Consider the following 23722-nt stretch of genomic DNA (forward strand, 5'->3'; position numbering starts at 1 on the left):
TTAAATAACCCCCTCAAAAACCAATAACTTCTGACCATTTATGCATTCCAAGTTGCTGAATGTGCCAAGTCCGTGAACCCTCAGTGGAAATTGTGGAGCCTGTTCCACCAAAGAATTTCTAAATAAAGCTCCAAATCTTTTTTAAAAAATTAAAATTTGTGCCCTAACGCAGTGCCGTGTTTCAAATGTCTTGCCTAATTTGCCCTGGATTCCTCATTTGGAGGCTGGCAGAGGGATGTGATCCCTGCCCTTGAATCTCCTTCCTTTGTGAATCTCCCCACCACCACCCCCCACCCCCCACCCCAATGCGTACACATTTCCCAGGCAGAGGAGCGCATGCCGCGGCTGCGCCCAGCCCATTGGCGTGTGTGAGCGCGGGTTTGGAGCTGTCAGCTGATGGAGGCTGCCTAGGACCCAGAGGGAGCCGCTCCCCTCGCCCTGCAGCGCCTCCGCGCCGACCGGTGCAGCCCCCTCCTCTCACTTCGCAGCCCCCCGCCGGGGTTTTGGCACCTCTTGGGGGCGGAAAACTCCGCCATCCCTGACCGCGGGCCGTGCCCGTGGCTTGGGGGGCCGAGCGCGTATGCCAGCCGGTGCGCTGGGTGGGCCTGCGGTGGGGGCGGCGGGCGGCCTTATTCCCCGCTAGGGCCGGACTCAGGGGCAGGAAGGGGCCCGCCAGGCTCTCCCAGCCCAGCCAGCGCGCTCCGACCCTCCCGCTGGCCCAGGGCACCAGCTCGGCCGCAGCTCCGTGCCCAGCACCAGGCGCGAGTGGGCGGGCCCGCGGCGCCGCTCCCACGCTCCAGCCCCTCCCCCGCCCCTTCCTTCCTTCCCCGCCGCGCTCCGGGCGGCCGCCGGCGGATGCGAGCCGCACCGGGCGCCCCAGCTCAGTGTGCGCCCGCGGGCCGGGGGCGAGCCTTGGGTGGTGGCCCTTCTGGGCGGCTCGGGGCCGGCTCCCCGGCGGGCGCTGTGAGGCGGGGCCGGGGGGAGGAGGCGCTTGGCGGGGGCGTGGGGCTCCCCGGCGGCGGCGGCGGGAGGGACGGAGCCAGCCGCGCCGCCGGACAATGAGCCGGGCCGCCGGGCGCTGCGGCCGCTGCTAGGAGGAGGAGGGCGCGGGAGGGCGGCTCAGCGCCTCCACCTGCGCGGAGGGCGGGATGCCCGAGCCAGGTGTCCCCGCGCTATAAAGGCCCCTGGCGGCCAAGCGTTCCGGAGGAGTCGGTTCTTGCATTGAGGCTGGGCTACCTGCAGGCTTTGGCTGGGACGTTTTTTGGTTTTGGTTGGTTTTTTTGTGTGTTTGTGTGCGGGGAGCCCTAGGAGCCTCCACGATGGCGAGCAGCACCAGGAGCATCGAGCTGGAGCACTTCGAGGAGCGGGACAAAAGGCCGCGGCCTGGGTCGCGGAGAGGGGCGCCCAGCTCGTCCGGGGGCAGCAGCAGCTCGGGCCCCAAGGGCAACGGGCTCATCCCCAGCCCGGCGCACAGCGCGCACTGCAGCTTCTACCGCACGCGCACCCTGCAGGCCCTGAGCTCCGAGAAGAAGGCCAAGAAGGCGCGCTTCTACCGCAACGGGGACCGCTACTTCAAGGGCCTGGTGTTCGCCATCTCTAGCGACCGCTTCCGCTCCTTCGACGCGCTGCTCATGGAGCTCACCCGCTCCCTGTCGGACAACGTGAACCTGCCCCAGGGCGTCCGCACCATCTACACCATCGACGGCAGCAGGAAGGTCACTAGCCTGGACGAGCTGCTGGAAGGTGAGGCGGGGAGGGCCCCGCGCAGCAGGTGCGGCCCAGCAGGTGCAGTCGCCGCGGGGCCGCGCGCGCACACCCACGTAGGGAGGCGGGGGGACGCCTTTCGGGGTGTCTTCTAGGCCACGGGAATTGTAGGGAATTGTACGTTCTGCCTGCTTTTCCTTAAGCTCTGTGTGGAGCGCGCTGTTATCCTCTGATTGTCCTTCCCAAGAGATTTGCCTTAAAAAGAAAAAAGAACAAAGAATAAAATCCTAAAGGGCTTTGGACTTGGGTGACATCTCTTAAAATGGGCGAACTTGTTTTTTGTTTTTGTTAACTGCAAACTATTTGGAAAGGAGGCTCTCCGGTGAGGATCTGGGTAACCCTTGAGCTAATAAGCTGTTTGCTCAGCACTCTGCGGGCCTCAGTGGAGACACCTGTGGTGCCAGCCTGTGGGAGGGACCCTGCGGTATCTGCTTTAGTCAGAGGCTGTGCTAGGAAAAGCTCTGGGTTGGCTTTCCTGGTTGGACTCCCAGCAGAAGTTAGATGAGGTCAGGAGGGGTGATCCTAGGCGATTGTTCTGAACCTTGACTGCATCCTGGGTCACTGGCGACTTTAAAAAATATAGGTGCCCGCCACGGCCCTCCCCACTCCACTTCCAGGTTAGGATGTAATTGGTTTGCGGTGTGGTGTGGGCATCCCGAGTTGTGAAAGCTCCACAGGTGATTCGAATGTGCAGCTAAGGTTGAAAACCACTGTGCGCTAAAGGGTTTTCTACGTTTGGTTGGCGATGAGGTGAGTCAAGGTCAATCTCTCTTGCCCTATCTTCTGTTGAAATTAGCTGGTTAGGAGGACGGTGAGAAGCCATTGGAATCAGCAGTTGCTTGGCAACTGCTTCTCTCTAAAGGACTGATTGGATGTATGTTGTGTCATCCTTGAATTCCTGCAATGCTTTTTTTTCCTTTTTTAAAAAAATATATTTTATTGATTTTTTACAGAGAGGAAGAGAGAGGGATAGAGAGTTAGAAACATCGATGAGAGAGAATCACTAATCAGCTGCCTCATGCACATCCCCTACTGGGGATGTGCCCACAACCAAGGTACATGCCCTTGACCAGAATTGAACCTGGGACATTTCAGTCCACAGGCCGACGCTCTACCACTGAGCCAAACCAGTTTTGGCATCTTCTTTCCCTTTAAAGGAAAAAAAAAAAAAAAAAAAAAAGCATTACTAAGTACAGGCATATGTAGGAGACATTGCAGGTTCGGTTCTAGGCCACCACAATAAAGCGAGGATTACAATAAAGTGAGCTGTAATCTTTTTGCTGATGGAGGGTCTTGCCTTCAACTTGTAAAGAAACACAACACCTGTGAAACACAATAAAGTGAAATTCCAACAAAACAAGGTGGCCTTTAGATAATAGAACCTATTTCCAGATCTAAATACCCTGTTTCCCCGAAAATAAGACAGTGTCTTATATTAATTTTTTCTCCCAAAGTTGCGCTAAGTCTTATTTTCAGGGGATGTCTTATCTTTCCATGCGCTAGGTCTTATTTTCGGAGGATGTCTTATTTTCAGGGAAACACGGTAGCACCTGTAAAGATTAGACAGAACCCAAATATTTGCTGCCTGCATGCTAACATAGAGTCTGCCCTTGGCACCTTTCTTCATGCCAATGGCACATTTGCTATAGTCATAGCAACATTGGCTTGGCAGGGAGAGGAAACTGAACTTGGAGCCAACTCTTTTTCTTATATCATTTCATCCTGTTCTTATGTTATGTTCTGAAGGCACTGTGCCCATTTATCTCTCTCTCTCTCTCTCACACACACACACACACACACACACACACACGAGGAAAGTAACACGACTTGTCCTGTAATTGCTGCAGTAGATGGTCTTTCTTCTGCAGTTCACTTCCCATACACTGATGTGGCCACACTGAGGAGTCCTGGAAGTGGCTGAGTTTCTCTATTTAGTCGCTGTTGCCAGAAGTTTCCCCTTGTCTGGCTAGATGAGGACCCAGCCAAACTTACATTGTCTCATCAGCCTGTGTGTGTGAGCGACTTCACACATTCTCTTGGGCAGTTGTGTGTTTTGGCTTTAAAGGCCACCCGAGGAGGTGATACCAACTGGAGGAGGAGTTGTAAAATAAAGATACATTGTTAAACAGGCTTTTATCGCTTCCTTTCTTTATGGTGTTAGAAATGTGAAGAGCAACATTTGTCTAGATATTTCAAAACTGAGTAACAGATTGACTGACACTAGAGTAGCAGTCCCATGGACAGATCAAGGCAATGCCTATGGATTCTGCACCCGTTACTGGCATGCCCTTGGGACACTGTGCCTGGGGTGGTCCGAAGAGTTTTAGTACCTTCCTCTGAAGTAATTTTAACAGTACATTTGCTATATGAAATTATTGTACTCTGAAGATGAGTATCATTGTAGGGGGAATTTGGTCAAGATAACCATTAGGCACATTAATTAATGAGAACACATATTATACACTTGTTTCTCATTTGCCTAGTCTAATTCTCAAACTAGTTTCGGCTGTACATGAAAGGGTTGGAACATTTTCTTCCCAAGAGGATGAGACCCATAGAGTCCAAATTATACCATCAGATGACACATAATGATGCAACAAATATTTGCACAACAGAAATGTTTCCCTAGTCTAGTCAATTGATTGCTTGTTTCTAGCAGTACTCAGTTACTGCAAAAGAAAAAATTTGTGCACTTCTTTTGTCATAGTGGCATTCTCTCTGACAATGGATCTTTGTCTAAGTCTTGAATATTCCAGTAGTGAGTGGAGTACCCTGTTGAAAGAGAGATTTTAAGAAAAAAATAAACAACAACAAAAAACCCATCTATGCTCTAATATCAATTATTAGAGAATTTAAATAGTTTCACATTTTAATTAAAATTGTGTGCTCCAGTGTTTAGATTTACCACACAGAAGAACTTAGTTTTTATTAGATCAGTAAAAATAGGTCTGTAATATTGCCCATGTTAAAATTGACTAAGATTCTCTGCTATTTTTTACACCATTATGGTTGACTCTCTTCTCCTCTGCCTCTTCTATCCCATGAAGTTTGTAGTTTAGGAAACACTGTTTTTCCTAAAAGGTTTTCAGTGAGGAATAGAGAAGGTGATGGCTCAAAAGACTGCCCTTGGCATGAACTCTCCTTCAGAACCCCAATCCCATTGAACTCAGATGACAAAAGAAATTTGCATGACCCAGATTTTTTTTCTGCCCTTGACATTGAGAGTCTCTGGCAACTGAAAACAGTGCTGGTGTCTGCTGGCACTCCTGTGCTGCCCTAGGCCAGCGGACATCAGCCTCTTGCTGGACCTCACCGCGCTAGTTTAATTTCACTGGTTGGTGCTGGGTATCCCGGTAGTCCTGTTTATTCTTTAAAACCGGATGGGGACCTTCTCTCAGAGGAGGACTGTTTGTCATAACCATCAATCTTGGGGGAAATGAGACTGAGTTGGGTGAAGCTGTGAGCCAGCTGAGTTTGTGTCATCTCCGGTACATAACTGAAGCTGTCCGGATGACTCACTCTTCAGTTCTCACGTTCCAAGCTAAGAGTCAGAACTCCAAGTCTCAGTTTTATTCCGTAATTGTTCTCACCTACTGAACATTTTGGCTGTATCTGTAAAATATTGGTGTCCTAAAGAGAGATGGCCAAGAATGGTAGAAATGATGGCTGAGCAAGTGAAGATCCCTGGGTTCTGCTCACTGTAGATTTGAGGGGGGAAAAAACTCACCTAGTTCCCAGGGCCTCAGTGTCCTTTTCTGTTCAGGAAAGGTGGAACATTTGGCATATCCCCTCTCCAAGTCAGATGCCTTCAGGTCTAAAAGGACATGCTCTTTCTCTACCCATGTGGCTACTTACTGAGTATATGAGGGCCTGGACTGCCTTTCCCTACTCAGAACCTTCCAGAAAACTGACAAGGCTGAAGCTGTCCTCCTCTCAAGCAGGGAGTGGGTGTGTGGCTCTGGTGAAGTGTTTGCCAGGAGCCAAGATAATTAATTGCCACCAGTCTCTGCCTCTCTCATTTCAACAGCAAAATGTAATTTCGTTTTATCTCTGCCTGTTACCCCTCAGTCAACAGTAAGTAAGCTGATTGAATTTTTGGCATGTGAGAGAATTTTTGTGATTTTAAAAAAATAATTATTACCGAGCATGATTTTATTAATTGGAAGGAGGATGGGAGGAAGGGAGGGAGGGAGAGGAGGGAGGGAGAAGGAGAAAGGGAGAGAGGGAAGCATTGATTGCCTCCCACACACAACGCTGACTGGGAACTGAACCGCAACCTCTTGGCATATATGGGATGATGCTCCAACCAACTGAGCACCCAGCCAGGGCCATTTTTGTGATTTTGATAAGTGATAACTTCCATTCTTCAAGTTAACTTGAAAATGCACATGAACAAATTTGAATTTAAGGAAAGTAAGCTTGTAAAGAAATTAAGCACTCAAGTTTCTGAGGTTCTCTTACTAAATCTAGTTTATTGAATCTGCTGGGTTTGGTCAATTTATTTGAAGGTGTTAAACTAAAATGTAGTGACTGAGAGAGTTTTAAGTAAAAAATAAGTCTCTAAAGAACCCATATCGTGGGATTTTTTTCAGCCTTGAAAGGTGGATTTTTATAGTAAAAATCAAAACTTAGCTATTGGAACTTATTATGGGATTACATTCCACCCCCCCCCCCCAACTGTGAGTTATAAGACATATTTGCAAAAATAAGTCAAAAGCTGAATGCATTAGAGGCATCTAGGATGATTGGACATGGCAGTTTAACATTGAATCTTAGGTCTGCAAAGCTTTCTCTGCTTGGCAGACTACTATAATAGATTCTTTAGGACCTGCTTCACGTGTTATCCCTCTGGGACGTCTTTTCCCACACCTCGGGACATTGGTCTCAAATAGTTGTTGATCAAGAGCATATTTTTGTTGTTTCAGATGCTGAGGGTACAGTTTCTTCCCTCAAGATGCTCACAGTTAGAAGGAAAGAGATAGCAAACGTGTACACACACACACACTCACTCACTCTCTCTCTTTCCAGGGAAAGTGTAGTATTGGCCAGGATGATAAAAAAAAAAAAAAAAAAAAAAAAAAAAGCTTCCCAGGGGAACAGGTGTTGGAGCCAAGGCCTGAGGTCAAGCTTATAACTCTTCCTTCTACCTACACCATTTTCCTTTGCCTCTATTATACCACTTACCTTTCCAGTTAGTGGTTTATTGGTCTGTCTTTTGCATTAGACTGAGAGCATCATGAGGTCAGGGATCTTGGACATGCAATAAATTCGTTGTATAAATAGCCCATAGAATTACTTTGTTTCTAAATAAATAATTACTTAAAAATAAGTAATAAATTTTACTTCAAATAAATAGTACAAAAAATTATTCCCCTGGCTATCATGGGAAGTTTTCTATGAATTAAGTTTTTAAATAGGATTGTTCCTATTCAAATACATATTTCCTAAACGTGGAAATATGTATTTTGAAAAATCGGATTACATTTCAAAGGTGCTGTGCTCAGTCCTTATTATGGGGAGAAGGCCTCTTCCCTAAAACCTGCTTCTGTAAATTTGATTCTTCTTTTCATCTCATTTACTTAAAACAGGGGAATTCAGATGTGCAATAATACAGCAGCAAATAGACTCTTTCCAGAGATAATGGGAAGAGAAATTTTAATTTGGAGAATAAAGAATTCTAAATGGTTGGGGAAAGAAATGGAATATTTGGGAGAGCATTTATATGATTAGAGTATGCCATAAGGATGCTCTAGAGTTATAAGAAGAGATAAATATTTTATGGGCTTTAAAATACAGAAATGGAAATGGATATTTTATGGTCCTGTGAGGTGAAATAAAGGAAGCTCATTTCCCTTGGGCCATGCTGGTCAAACCCTTACTCCATTGCTGGTGGGACCAGGAGAGTTGCTGTAGGTCTATACCTCGTAGCCAGGTCTCTTTCTCCTTACCCCACCTGCTCATGCTTCCACTTCTGCTTTTCTTCTGATGAAATTAACAGCGACCCTCCTTAGGGATTCTTTTTCTCCTCAGCATTACTGCTATGTGTGAGATGTTTTATATGCAGTCACTGTGTGAGGGACTTGACCTTGTAATATCTGTGAAAAATGGCAGGGGTGTCGTCTCGGTTTTACAGATGAGGAAGCTGAGGCCCAGCGAGGATAAGGAAATTGCCCCCTTGTGCTAATCCTAAGAGATGGGGCTGGAAGTTGAGGTCTTTCTCCCTGGCTTTTGAACTTCTATATTCTTTTAAAAATATATATTTTATTGATTTTTTAAAGAGAGAAAGAGAGAGAGAGAGAGAGAGAGAGAGAGAGAGAGAGAGAGAGAGAGAAACATCAATGAGAGAGAAACATCCATCAGCTGCCTCCTGCACACCCCCCACCGGGGATGTGCTTGCAAACAAGGTACGTGCCCTTGACCGGAATCGAACCTGGGACCCTTCAGTCCTCAGGCCTATGCTCTATCCATTGAGCCAAACCGGTTTTGGCTGAACTTCTGTATTCTTAATTGCTATGCTCTACCACCTTCGAGGAAATGGGGTCCATTCCGACCCCTGAGGTTTGCATAGGCCATAGGACATAATAGATTAGCAGTCCAAACTTCCATCACTGTGAGCCCAATGTGAATCATTTAGAGCTGGGTAATGAAGATTGCAGTAGTGCCTCAGTCACTGTGGGCATAAAAAAAAAAAAATGTTAGGATGCTTCCTGTATGATTCCTGGAATAAACACACCATTCTGTACCCCTGCAAGGTAGTGTCTCTGCATTCAGGCTCTACAGAGTTCTCTTGTTTGACCTCCATTTTCTCATCCCATAAATGAAGGCTTGAAAGTTGGGTTAGGACAGTGGTTGGCAAACTCATTAGTCAACAGAGCCAAATACCAGTAGTACAATGATTGAAATTTCTTTTGAGAGCAAAATTTTTTAATCTTCTAAAGCCAGTTCTTCAAAATAGAATCTCCCAGGCCGTGGTATTTTGTGGAAGAGCCACACTCAAGGGGCCAAAGAGCCTCATGTGGCTTGGGAGCCACAGTTTGCCGAATACGGGGTTAGGTAATTGCTAAATCCCCTTTGCTCTTTTGAAGTTCAGTGATCTTGTGAAATTCTTCTGACTGTCTGGCTCTATGGACCTCTTTAAAGTTGGCTAGGTTGCCCAGCTGGTGTAGCTTAGTGGTTGAGCATCGACCCATACATCAAGAGGTCCTGGGTTCAATTCATTGCCAGGACACATGCCCAGGTTGTGGACTCAATTCCTTTTTGGGGGCATGCTGGAGGCAGCTGATCAATGTATTTCTTTCATCATTGATGTTTCTAACTCTCTATCCTTCTCCTTTTCTCTCCAAAAATTAAAGACATTTTAAAGCAATAGAAATAAATAAAAGTTGGCCAGGTCTTTTGATCAGATGTGATTACCAAGGTTTAGCTAAAGTTCTTAGAACCCCCCAATAACTTACAAAAGAGCCGTCTTCGTAAAATGCTCTGAGGAAAGGAAAAATTGCAAACCAAGTGAGGGCTCATTAATTTCTTTATCCAATGCAACACATACTACCAGCACAAGATGTTTGATAATTAATGCTACTTTTTTGCCACGTGTGAGATATTTTAAATAGTGGGACTAGGTGGATATAGGTAATTTAAAAATCTTTCTAGTTAAGACAGCTAGCTGGACAGTTAGCTAGATTTACAGAAGAAGAATAAGTTCATGTGAAAATCAAGTATTTGTTGCCCTTTCATATTTTGGTATTTAAATATTTTTGTTCAAGAAAAATAATGCAATCTATTTTAATAATGTATAATTTTCACTGCTTCTAAGATGCCTGACTTGATTTTTCTCTTTGGACATCTGTCATAAGTGCATTCTCATACTTTTATTACTTGTGTGTGTGTTTAAATCCCAGGATCATTTTAAGCCTCTACATTTTTCAGTGTCTCCTTTGAGTTAGTTCTCTGACAGCTTATATTCAGTTTTATTCATATGTTGCATTCTTAAGCATTGTCTATAGCAAATTCATTTCACGTATAGTTTTAATACTACCAGATACATTTTAAGTTCCACTGTTTTAAGGCTAGAATTTTCATCTCTTAAAACCTGCTTTAATTTTTTTTTCTTTTACTACATTTTTTAAAAATATTTTTTATTGATTTTGTACAGAGAGGAAGGGAGAGAGATAGAGAGTTAGAAGCATCGATAAGAGAGAGTCATCGATCAGCTGCCTCTTGTACACCCCCCACTGGGGATGTACCCGCAACCAAGGCATATGCCCTTGACCAGAATCGAACCCGGGACCCTTCAGTCCCCAAGCCAACGCTTTATCCATTGAGCCAAACTGGTTTCGGCAAACCTGCTTTAATTTTTATTATAATTCAGTGTTTTATTCTGTTTGCCATGTCTTCTGTGGTCTAAATTAAATTAGTCACCTAGTTAGATCATGTAGTTTGTCAGATGCTACCACTTTATAGACTACGGAAAAACAGTGGTTTGTGAGATCAACTTACGTACTTTTGATTATACTATAACATTTACTATCATCTTAAAGTGGCTACAATAATATATAGTTATGGCCTACTATATTACCTTTTGTTTGTATGTTGATAAAATTATAATTACCTGCAACCAAAATATATCCTAGTGGATGTTTGAAAGTACGGTCATTGATTTATCTCTTCCTTCACTCTGTATGTTTTGCAAATTTAAGATTATTTTTAAACTTTTCTTTAAGAAAAAACAACAACACTGAGCCAATATTGAGCGCTTACTCTAAGTCCAGTGCTGATATACATGATCTTTATTTCTTAAAGGCAATGATTGATGGGTCCTTTCCCAATACCCTTGCTCATCATCTTGGCCTCTTTACTTCACAGTATTTTTTTTTTTTTTTTTTTGCCTCATCTGCTAAAGAATCAAGAAAATAAAAAAGGAGTGTTGGAAACTTACTATTGGTTATACTCATGTTCATCAAGCCTCTGCGCAGGAAAGAACTTGAGAAACCGTCCAATGTAAACTCATCTCTTGTTAGATTAGCGATCAAGGCCAATAGCCAGAAGATTCCACATGAACCATATAATAAAACACTGAGTAGAGAGCCCTAGCAGGCAGTGGTTCTTTGATAAATAGGAGTGATCCTCAGCATCTTAAAACAAAATTTGTGTCCTTGCAGCTCTGCTCCTCACTCTATACCTCCACTCTCCCCTCCCCGGTAATTCTAGAGCTGCCATTTGGATCTCTGTAAGGCTCATCATGCTTCTGCATGGCAGACCTTCCGGTGTTTTGAAACAGTGCTCATGCTTTCCTCCACCATTTCCCTTCCCTCCCACCCCCTAAACACCTCTTTTCTGGACACACATCTGATTTTTGAGTCCTTCACCATCTGTCCTGAAGCTTTGCAAGCCATCCTCAGCATCAGTCACTAACTTAAAACTGGGGCCAGGCCTTCCTCTTAGATCTCACAGTGAGGTTTCAGGGATGGAGGGGAAAGGTGTTTACAAAGAACTCCAGAAGTTGGGGAAATTCTGTCCAGGAAAGTCTTACCTCTGCTTGGATGATGAACAATTGAAGGACTGACCCTATACCCTTTATACCACATTTTATTTGCAAATATTATGAGAGGGATACATTTTGGTGTGAAGGTCTTTCTGTCTCTCTGTCTCTCTCGCAATATCCTTAAGATTGCAGTGTTTCTCTAATTTTAGCAATGTTTGGGATACTTAAAAATGAAAACCGTAAAAAGCTAACAGCCGCCGAAACTGGTTTAGCTCAGTGGATAGAGCGTCGGTCCGCGGACTGAAAGGTCCCAGGTTCGATTCCGGTCAAGGGCTTGTACATTGGTTGCGGGCACATCCCCCCCAGTAGGGGTTGTGTAGGAGGCATCTGGTTGATGTTTCTCTCTCATTGATGTTTCTAGCTCTCTATTCCTCTCCCTTCCTCTCTGTAAAAAATCATTAAAATAGATAAATGTCTAACAGCCGAATTACAGAAGCCCATTATTGCCTTCATTACTTTAATTACATTGTTACTTAAATATTTATAAATATAAAGGTAGGTGTGTACTGATGCATATAGGTCTTGTACACCGATACACCCCATACAAATTGATAACGGAAATGCCAATAAAGCTGTATTGGTACTTACAATAAAAATGCAAAATAGCAACACAAAGCTGCAGATACTACTTGCTCACATTAAATTGTCGTTCCCAGTGTGGCCGTGGTGCTGAGTGATGAGTCGGTTTTGCGCTGCTAATGAGCCTTCATTCCTGCGGAGTAAAACTGTCCTCCGGCCTTCACTTGCTATGCACGTCTTTTCCTCGAGTCCACTTTCCCTCCTTCACTGACAGCAGAGTTACCACACCTGATGCCGAAAGAGGTGAGGTGTGGACAGTGGCCTGGCTGTCCTTGGTTCAGAAGCAGTTGTCCAGAGGTTCCAGAATTGGGCGATCTAAACATTTTAATCATCAAAATAAGCACAGACTGAAAATGGCCATGGTGAGCTCCTGTAGATTGTGGTGTCCAGCTGGCTCAGACAAGAGGAACAGGTCTGAAGGTTTCATCCTACCAGGAGATTAGACACAATTAGTACTTTTCCAGTGAGCAAGCTGGAAGGCTTTTTGGTTAATGAATAGAATTTTTGTTTTCCTTTTACATATATTTTTTAAAAATCTTAACCCCATAAATTTCAATGGTGAAAAGTGGATTTGTGGACGTACTTCCTTGTAGACACTCAGATGTAGCTTTTGTGGATGGTACAGATGGTGAAGCTGGATGTGACTTTGGGAGACAACGTGAAAAGTGGATTTGTGGACATACTTCCTTGTAGACACTCAGATGTAGCTTTTGTGGATGGTACAGATGGTGAAGCTGGATGTGACTTTGGGAGACAACGTCTCTCGGCCCCTTGCCATCAGATGTGTTGAAAGAACATTGGTCTTAAAGGTGAAAGATCTCATTTTGTGCCCTTAGTTCTACCCTGCAGGAAAGGCTATTGTATTCACTTTGTGAATGTGACAGCATTCGATCAGAGACACCGCAAAGGAATGCAGAGTGGGAACACCTCCCGGCCAGAGAGATGAACTCTGGGTTACTCTACTGATCCCCACGAGTTTAAATTCTGGGCACTGGACAGTTCAGACAGTAAACTTAAGTTGTTTTACACAGAGTAATGAATCAGTCTTTTTCCTCACCCCATGTTTTTCTTAACCACCTGGGTGTGGGAGCTTCTCTCTAATGTTCTCTAAATGGAGATAGGCACATTATAATCCACCTGTAGGAAAATCTCCCGGATGCTGTACTGATGAAGGACATCAAACTACCTTGTAGATGCAACACATCCAGCTTTATTTTCCATGGTTATATTCCTCTGGAAGTAATTTTTCTCATTTTGGAAGTTAGAAAAGAATTTAATTTATTTTTTTTCCTGGTGCTAAATGTAAAGTGTATTTTTGTGTTTCCTTTTCTATGGGAACATATTTAAATTTTTGGATGGGGGTTTCTCTAAGCTTGAGAGTCCTTGTACCATATACTCGTAAACAAGTTTTCCTTTTCATCAAAGTTCAGTGCTTTCTGTCACTGCAAGAGTTATGTATGGTTTTGGTGTTCAAATTTTGTGTAACTACTTTCTGTCATGAATGTCAAAATAGTTTATAATTACAGACTACTGGTGGTGTTAATGTAGATATCTTAATAGAGGTGGATGAGAAACTGGACAGTAACTGATAGGAAAATAGGCCAAAACGTACTGCTGTTGAATTTCTAACTGCATATGGTTGCATGTAGCTATTTGTGATTTCTCACAGCAACTTGAATTTTAAATGTTGAGGGACTATTGTGATTTAGCTATTAAATAGATATAGAGAATATATAGAGTGCTTCCCTCAAATATATATATATATATATACACACACACACACACACACACACACACACACACACATACACATATATATACACTTTAACAGCTGATGGCTAACTTTTGAAAATGAAATGTATTTTAATAAACACTGCCTTTTTAATTATTCAAAGTAAGTGTATACATTTTTGGGGGACACCTTATGTATTATATGTCTGTATATATAATACATACTTATCTACACTAATAAGAGAAAGTTGCAAATTGACCATACCTTCGAGATGCCCACAAGCCAATCAAAGATGGTGGGTTAATTTGCATATGCAGGTGCCTAGTGGCAGGGGGTGGGGCAGTATACATGCATTGTTGCCATGAAGATGATGCAGGTGTTCTGCACTGCTCCAGCCGCTCAGGGCCTCTGGGCAGTGTGGGAAGGTGGGGCTGGAGCAGAAAGAGGCAGTTCCAGGGCCAAAGCAGAAAGGCAGTGCTGGCAGCCAGAGAAAGGAAGGCACATTCTTGCATGAATCTTTGTGCATTGGGCTTCTAGTATATTTATAAACACACACACACACACACACACACACACACACACACACACATATATATATATATATATATATATATATATATATATATATATATATACCATTAATTGAAAGAGACATTATATCTGTTGGACTAAAAAGGTACCCTGGATCCTGATGCTTTGGAGTGAAAAAAAAATGTTGATGGTACTAGATAGTCCTCGTGTCCTGCTTGTTTTTCTGTGTGGCTTAGGTCACCTTTTGTGGGAGTAGCATTACCTAAAAGTGTCTCAGATCATGCATGACATCTTTCAGGAGCCTGACCCTGAGCCTCCCAGGTCATCGTGTGTAAACAGCTGTACTGTGGGAAAGTAATGCAAATCAGTTTGTTTTGCAAATAGATATTTTTGTCATTACTTGACAAACATGTTATGAGTGCTTATTAGATGTGGGTGGTATGAACAAGGTACAGCTCCTTTTTTCAAGGAGCTGCTAAACCAGGCAATGGTTTGCAATGAGGGATTGTTTGCACATTCACCTGTGAAATTTAAAAACCTTACTTGTATGTTTTGGTGTACCACCTTCCAGTGATTGTGGCTTAGTTGAACTGTAGCGAGGCCTGGGCATCTGGACCTATAAAACATAGTCACCTGATTTTTAAAACTCTCTATTCATAACCTCTGGGAGAGATAAATAAAGAAATGATTATGAGTCTTGGCTTGGAGGTTCAGTTGGTTGGAGCATTGTCCTATACATCAAAAGGTTGAAAGTTTGATTCCCATTCAGGGCATATACATAAATTGTAGTTTTGATCCCTGGTCAGGGTACAAATGGGAGGCAACCCATTGGTGTGTATCTCTCACATTGATGTTTCTCTCTCTTTCTCTGTTTCTCTCTCTCTCTCTTTCGTCTTTCCCCTCTCCCACCTCTCCTCCTTCTTCTCCCTTTAAAAAAACAAACAATTAAAATATATCCTCAGTTGAGGATTTAAAAAGAAAAATAAATGATTGAGAAATTAACATTGAAAATTCACAGTACGAGTGCCCAAGAATGATGTAATTTAAAAATTTTTTACTTTAAAATTATGAAACATATGCCTACAGAAAATTCATAAACCATACATGCACAGCCTATTGAGTTACTATGAGGTGAGCACCCCCATGATTACCAGCCATGTATGACAGTATCTGGGATGTTCTCCCTGAGCCTCTTTCCCACTATACCTCTTCCAAGGAACAGCAGCCTGACTCTTGGAATCTACACTAATAAAATAGTAAGATGCAAATTAACTGTACCTTCGTGGTGCCCATCAGCCAATCAGGAGTGAATATGCAAATTAACCCAACAAATGTGGGTTAATTTGCATATGCAGACACCAAGCAGAGTGGGGTGAGACACCATGGCGATGGCACAGGTGTTTCGCACTGTCCCAGCCACTCTGGGCCTCTAGGCAGCATGGGAAGGCGGAAAGGTAGCTCTGTTCTGGAGAGAAAAGGCAGCTCCAACCTGAGCAAAAGTGGTGCCAGCAGCTAGGGTAAGGAAGGCCCATTCTTGCACGAATCTTCGTGCATCAGGCCTCTAGTTCTTTATATTTTTTCTACAATGAAGACATCCTAATCAAAATTGTTAACTGGTCTCTGTTTTGAACTCTACAGAAATTGACTCCTACTTCATATAGTCTTTTGTCATCATTGTTTCATATAGCTTGCTTGTTCATTTGCATTACTGTTATGACTGCACTATAATCTAAGTTGGATAATATGAATTGATTCTCATCTTTGGCTATTGAGCAATACTTCTATGAACATATATGTATGTGCATGTATATACAGAGAGATAATATATATTCTGGCACCAAATGTGCATTAATTTCTCTTGGGTACTTCCTTGGGTGGATTTCTGGCTCTCATGTTATGTGTGTTGTCAATCCTCTCAGCAGTATGTGAAGGTTCTGCTGTTTTACATCCTTATCAGTGGCAAGTAATCTTGATTAGTCATAAAAAGAGAGGTAAGGCAGAAGGAGGAGGGAGGCTATTTCAGGTGTATAAGAAGGGATGAGACTAAGAGGGTATGATGAGATTTGAAGGAAATTGCAGATCCACTGGTGTGGTGCTAACTTGGGAACCTGTGGGAAAGTGGCGGAAGGTGAGGCTGGAAGTGTGTGACCTGTTGAGGACTTTGTCTGTGTTCTAAAGCCAAGGAAGCAGGCAGGAGATATCAGATGCACATTCTACAAACCTCTCTGTGGAAGATGGGGGGGTGAGGCCTGATACATGGGGCTAACTCTAATCCAGGGAGGATGAGAGAAGGCAGGGTTGAGGGTGGATTCCAGAGGTGCTTTGACCAAAGAGACCAGTCTTGTGGGGAAAGGGAGGAGAAAAGCAGGAGTCTTGTTTTTTGCTTACGTGACTATATAGATAGTAATTTCATTCAATATGTTGTGAAATTCAGGAGGAAGAAAGTTTGAGGTAAGGATGGCAGTGATGGGGCATGATGTTAGTTTTAGACATGTAGCATGTGTGATATCCATATATTATTTAGTAGAAATGTTCTGAAAGTGACTTGAACTCAAGAGAAAAGATGTCCTCATTGTTTGAATTGTCTGGGTAGAAGTGGTGGTTGAAGCAAAGAGGGTGGAGAATCTAAGGGGGTTGAGAGATGCCTGGATCGGTGAGAGACAAGGATCCTGAAAAGTATGCCAAAAGGGAACAATCAAAATAAAAGGTAAAAACAAAAGAAATTAGATCATGGAAGCCAAAAAGAAAGGATCTGCAGGAAGAGAATCATGACGGGTGTCCAGTGCTCTCAGAAAACATCAAGTAAAATTAGAAAAATGTGCTTTGCATTTAGCAGTTAAGAAGTACTTGGGGGTAAGGGCGAGCAAGGTTTCAGCCAGCGGGGTGCAGGGAGCAGAAGTGATGATGCAATGGCTTAAGAGCAAATGCTGGGTGAGGAATAGGGAAAACAGATGAGGCGTGCTTAATTTTTTTTTTTCAGTTACAATTGGCATTCAATATTATATTAGAGTCAGGTACATAATGGTTATTAAACACTTATTTAACTTACGAAATAATCATCTTCCCCCCATGAGTCTAGTACCCACCTGGCAATATACGTAGTTATAACACTATTGACTATATTCCTTGTCTATTTTGTAACTTCTGGTTTGTATTTCTTAATCCCTTCACCTTTCTCACCTAGCCCCTTAACCCCTCTCTCACTTGGCAACCATCAGTTTGTTCTCTGTATCTGAGTTTGTTTGTTTTGTTCATTTATTTTGTATTTTAGATTCCACATAAGTGAAATCATATGGTGTTTGTTTTTTTATGACTTATTTCACTTAGCATAATACCCTCGAGGTCCATCCATGTTGTCACAAATGGCAAAATTTCATTCCTTTTATGGCCAAGTAATATTTCTGTGTGTGTGTGTGTGTGTGTGTGTGTGTGTGTGTGTGTGAGAGAGAGAGAGAGAGAGAGAGAGCGCGAGCAAGCTTTATTAATGCAATCATCTATTAATGATCATTTAGGTTGCTTCCATATATTGACTATTTGAAATAATGCTGTAATGAACATAGGGATGCATTTTTTTTAAAAATTAGTGTTTCAGATTTCTTCTACACAGAAGTGGGATTGCTGGATCATATTTTTAATTTTTTTAGGAACCTCCATACTATTTTCCACAGTGGCTGCATCAATTTGCAGTCCCACCAACAGTGACAAGGGTTCTGTTTTCTCCACATGGTCACCAACACTTACTTGTTGATTTATTGATGGAGGTCAGAGTGACCTGCCATTTTCCTGACAGGTGTGAGGTGATAAACCACTGTAGTTTTAATTTGCATTTCTCTGATTTGTTAGGTTGAGCATCTTTTCATAAGTCTATTGGCCATTTGTATGTCCTCAATAGAGAAATGTCTATTGAGGTCCTCTGTGCATTTTTTTTTTCTCTGTGCATTTTTTAATTAGATTGTTTGGGGGTTTTTGCTGTTAAGTTGTATGAGCTCTTTATATATTTTATTAACCCCATATGAGCTCTATCATAAGTAGGTATCTTCTCCCATTCAGTAAGTTGCCTTTTTGTTTTGTTGATTTCCTTTGCTGTGCAGAAACGTTTTAGTTTGATATCATCTACTCTGATTGCTTTTTCCTTTTGTTTCCCTTGCCCAGGAAGACATATTCATAAATATTACTGAGAGCAAGGTCAAATATTTTATGGTCTATTTTTCTTCTTCTAAGAGTTTTATGGTTTCAGGTCTTGCATTTAAGTCTTTAACTCATTTTGAGTTTATTCTTGTATGTGGTGTAAGAAAGTGGTCTAGCTTCATTTTTTGCATGTATCTGTCCAGTTTTCTCAGCACCATTTATTGAAGAGACTGTCTTTACTCCACTGTATATTCTTGCCTCATTTGTTATAGATTAATTGACCATATAGGCTTGTTTATTTCTGAGCTGTCTATTCTGTTCCATTGTTCTGTGTGTCTGTTTTTATGCCAGTACCATGCTGTTTTGATTAGTATAGTTTTGCAGTATAGTTTGATAATCAGATAATGTGTATACTTCTGACATTGTTCCTCTTCCTTAAGAGTACTTTGGCTATTCAGGGTCATTTATGGATCCAATGAGGAATGTTTATTTATTTGTTTGTTTGTTTGTTTATTTTTTACCTTAGCAGTGAATGGAAGCCAAAGGTCCATTAGGTTTAGTGAGATGAGGAATGAAGAGGGGAGGGTCTGTGTGTGAGAGACACTGTATACAATAATATTATAAGGAGGACTGTCTAGTTTAACGGAGGGGGAAAAATGCCCTTGAAATCTAAGTATGAGGAGAGGGAAGGACCCAAGTCCTGGTAGAGGGACTTAACGATGACTAGGAGGAGGGTATCCTTATCACTGAAAAGGGAGAGGGGTGGAAAAATTGGCACAGACTGACATATATTTATAGGGAAGAAGGTTTTCAGAGAACAAGAAATTTGCAAGTTCCTAGGTTTTAACAGCCTTTTGCCTCTTAAATAGGAGGCAGTTAATTTGTTTAGGGATAAAAATTAATGGTTAAGAAGTACCCAGGCTGTATTACACTGTTGTGAACACTTAATTTGTCAGCCTTCTAAATATAGTCATAAAAAATGTCTTTGAACAAATGTCAATGGGGAAAAGCCACAACCATGGCTCTGGAGAGAACCTTAAGAGGAAATTGAAAGACTTTGTTTTATACCATGCTTGAAGACAATTAAGTGGTATAACCTGCTTAAGCTTCTATCTGTCCTCTTTCTGTACAGAAAGCAAATCCTCTTTGTATATAGCACTCATATGATTATAGTTTTCATAATGGTTTCCTCTTAGCATCTTATGGTCAAAGAACTGGTTTCAAAGAGAGTATATTGCAATTCTCTTCAGCCAAGAATACAACTATGGTTGGGTTTATTAGTCACTGCATCAGGGCTACACGGGCATAAGATGACATTATGGGGTGTTTTGGGAAGAGTGTTGGATCTGTCTTAGAATTGGGGCTTCTGTTGGATACTTTAGGGAGGATCTAAGGAAGCAGGGACTCATTCTGTAGTGAGTGCTGTCAAAAGGAAGGGCATTTCTGTAATTGCGTATCTCATTAAATCTTACCGGGAGAGCAAACTAGATTGAGGAAAAAGCTGTAACTGATAAAGAAGTTGTCATTCATTGAGTGTAAGAGAGGGATATTTGGGGATATTTGATTTCGTGTGGATTGCACAGTGACCTAATTTTTGTGTCACTTTATCATAGTCTCAGAGTGACTTTGTTTGACATAGCTATTCTGTGAGTTTAGATCCCACGGGAGAACATAGGTCTGATTGTGGAGCATCAGACCAGCTTGAAATCACATTAAGTCTAGCTATGAATGTTAGATCAGTTTTGGACTTTAGGGACTGCTTAATTTTCTTTGTGTGTGTGTGTGTGTGTGTGTGTGTGTGTGTAATTTCATGTACTATGTGTATAATTTTCTTTATATATATGTGTGTGTGTGTGTGTGTGTAATTTCATGTACTATGTGTATAATTTTCTTTATATATATATGTGTGTGTATGTGTGTGTATACACACACAGTACATATATGTGTGTATATATGTGTGTGTGTATATATGTATATTTACACATTTATATCTTAGTTTAACTAGTTTTTAATGAGATCTTATCCTTTCCTTGCTTTGGCAAGTCCAGTATTACCATATATTGGGAAGAGTTAAATTCTCTCACGATGTATTTTAACAGTATATCGAGTCTTCAGGATATACTTTTTCAGCTGTATCAGTAGCATAAAATGTACCTCCATTTGTAAAACTTGTTATATTTCCTGGGAATGAGCAGAAATAACATATTATACTTACACTGATCGTGGTAGGAAGCAGGTGGTGATGAAGGCAGATAGGAAGGGTATTTTCAGAAATATTTAAAGGATAGAGGGGACAGAACTCAATGTCAGAATGTATTTAGGGAACCAAAAGAAAGAAGGCTGACCCCTAAGTTTCTAGCTGACAGTTTGAGTAGGAAGTGAAGTTGCTGCCCAAAATGGGGAGGAGGGGATTAGTGGTAAGCTGGCAGGGGAGTAACAAATCTTAAACAAGACTCCACACAGTAGCATGAATCTGGTTGGGGTGAGGCTCATTGCTTCTAATCAATCTTGTAGGTGTCTAGTTTCTAACAGAATAATAATTTATTGTGAAACTGCCCAAAGAACCAAGACCTTAAATTCTTTTGTCAGCACATAAGCAAAGCTCTTGCTGTACGCAAATCTGTGTAAGTGACAAGTTTACAAACAGGTTGTTTGGCCTGGGTGGGAACATGACAAGGGAAGCTGGCCTGGGTATTGTGGTGATATTGTTACCAAGGTATGAAATCTATACTGTAAGGTTTTATGTGCCAAGTATAAAGAAACACAAAGCTAACCTCAAAACCATGTCCTGGATAGCCATGTTAAAATGTTGAGTGACAAGGATGCCAAAGTAGGTTTCATATCATGTCAGCACCTAGCACACAAGCTGGTGCATAGTAGGTCTTCAGTGCATATTGTGAAGGTCAATCTAGGCTTAATAGAAGAGTATCCTATGAATTATTATTTACGTCTCCTGTGAATGTGGAGAAGGGATGAGGCTCTCTCTAGCAGGCACTGGCCAGTCTTGGTTCAAAAATATACATCAAGTTATTATGGAACTGATCTAGGAGTTTTAAATAGAAATATGAAGGAAAGGAGAAGAAGAGATAATGAAAATTTATCTGTAACCGCACAAAAACAAAAGACAGGTGTCCTTTGCCTATTTTCATTTTGATATTCTGCACCCATGTAATGAGGCAAAATACAAAAGATTTAAAAGGCAGCTCTCTTGGTTAATATGTCAACTGTGCAGGGACTACATTGATCAAGGAAATCTGACATATTAAGTATTTCTTGTTTTATTTTTTCCCCAGTATCTTTTTCTCTTTCTATTGGGAAAGGCTTTTCTCCAGCTGACTTCTCTCTGATCTTAAAAGAAAATCACCTTTTTCTTGCTGAGGTTCCTTTTTTTAATTGTAGTGTTTTTGGATCAGAACATACAATATAATTTTTTATCATAGGTAAAATGAGTAAGAGCTTTTCAGTGGGAGAGTTGCTTTCTCTGTAAAGTTAAAGCAAAATCATAACTGTTTATTTTTTGCTCATTAATACATGCACATGCTATATGGTTCTATTTTATTAAATTCATACATATTTTGAAAATATGTGACACTTTCCCAGATGATTACACTATGAAAAATTATTTAGATAAACCTACATAGGTGAAAAAATCTCTAAATGGTGATGTTTGGGCTGGACTTCAAACTACTGGTGTGGACGCAGCATTAAAGCCTGTGACCCATGCCCTAGTTCTCTTGGATAGAGACCCAATTATACCTTCTCTTTTTAGGCCCTTTATATGTCTGATCTGTGACTGACTTGTTTGTGTGCCTTTGGAAGTCTTTAAGTTCTCCAGTAATCAGGATTTAAACAACATCCTGATAATAATAAACATATGTGTATTAATAGGTTTTCCTCAGGACTTCTCCTTCCGTATTTTGGTTATTTTTGTTTTAAGTATTCACAGAATTTAAGGGTTGTATCCTATCATTATAATATTAAGAATGAGACTATTACACAGAATGAGTGAAAAGTGGATTCTTTTTTAGTTAGAAGATATCTTAGAGAAATTCTTAAATTGTAACTTTTATTTTATACTAGAGTCCTGATGCACAAAATTTGTGCATGGGAGGGGTGTCCCTCAGCCTGCACCCTCTCCCTGCACCCTCTCCAGTCTGGGCCTCTTGAGGGATATCCGACTGTCTGACTGCCAGGTAGGATTGGGCCTAAACGGGCAGTCGGACATCCCTCTCACAATCCAGGACTGCTGGCTCCTAACTGTTCACCTGCCTGCCTTCCTGATTGCCCCTAACTGCTTCTGCCTACCAGTCTGATCACCCCCTAACCACTCCTCTGCCAGCCTGGTTGATGTCTAACTGCTCCCCTGCCAGCCTGTTTGCCCTTAACTGCCCTCCCCTGCAGGCCTGTTCCCCCCAACTGCTCTCCCCTGCAGGCCTGAGTCCCCTCCCTCGCAACTTCCCTCCTCTGCCGGCCTGGTCACCCCCAACTGCCCTCCCTTGCAGGCCTGATCCCTTCCAACTGCCCTCCCCTGCTGGCCATCTTGTGGTGGCCATCTTGTGTCCACATGGGAGCAGCCATCTTGTGTGTTGGAGCGATGGTCAACTTGCATATTATTCTTTTATTAGATAGGATGCCAAAAAGTTGAGATTAAATTGGTGGCTTCTGAATCTCACAAAGGAAAAATTATTTTTTAAACTTATAATTATGCTTGTTCAATCAAAATATATTTTCAACATATAATTTTGGATCTTTAATGAACATTAACTCAGTAAATCAATTGACATAGTATAGTTTTTATGTTTTTCTTAATAAAAATTGAGCAGAAGACTGTGTGATGAACACATCGTTTTAACTACTTAATATCCTTTCCCGTTTAAATAGATATAGAAAAGGGTATCTACTTAAACTAATTATCTTAATCCACATTCTTTAAGGAAAAAATGCTGAGGTATGCTTCTTTGAGCTTTCAAAACTCTCTTCTTCCTTTTTTGTGGTGCTTCATTAATTGAGTAAATGATCCTGTCACTGAATATAATTTGGCCAGTTATGTGAAGTCGTGGTGATGGTTCTTTGATTGGGACTGAAATCTATAATTAGAAGGAGGAAAATAGTTTTATTTATATGACTATTATTTTGCGATTTAATTATCTCTTATTTAAAAATTAAATTAGTTAATGGACTTTGGAACTAAGGATACTTTAGAATTCATCTGTTGGCAACCACTTCACGTTACTGATAATGATGTTGAGACCCAGCTTGCAGAGAAACTTTCCAGGAAGACACTTTGGATCAGAACAAAACCTGATCTCTCTTGTTTCTCTGTCCAGGGATTTTCACTTTGTGACGCATGTCATTCTCAATACCAACCTAGACGCTGCTAAAAGCAAAGGGAGGGCCGAGACCAGTTTGGCTCAATGGACAGAGCGTCGGCTTGGGGACTGAAGGGT

At 41.9% G+C, this 23722-nt stretch overlaps 1 protein-coding gene across 7 annotated transcripts in view; it reads left to right on the forward strand.

Moving 5' to 3' along the window:
* The first annotated feature begins 402 nt into the window (after nt 1-402).
* The window catches only part of DCLK2 (doublecortin like kinase 2), a 134021-nt gene continuing 110701 nt past the window's right edge, over nt 403-23722 (forward strand). For 5 of the 7 annotated variants that reach the window (XR_006740648.1, XM_045576452.1, XM_045576453.1 and 2 more), the window contains exon 1: nt 404-1743. Coding sequence is in view for 5 of the 7 variants with exons in the window: in XM_045576452.1 (XP_045432408.1) it covers nt 1320-1743 (424 nt within the window). In the remaining 2 variants the exon portion in view is untranslated. Of the gene's footprint in view, nt 1744-23722 lie in introns of all 7 variants that reach the window. The other 2 variants (XR_006740647.1, XM_045576456.1) reach the window with 1 other exon arrangement.

This window comes from Pipistrellus kuhlii, unplaced genomic scaffold, assembly GCF_014108245.1.
Source record: "Pipistrellus kuhlii isolate mPipKuh1 unplaced genomic scaffold, mPipKuh1.p scaffold_m20_p_8, whole genome shotgun sequence".
In the NCBI taxonomy this organism is placed as follows: Eukaryota; Metazoa; Chordata; class Mammalia; order Chiroptera; family Vespertilionidae; genus Pipistrellus; species Pipistrellus kuhlii.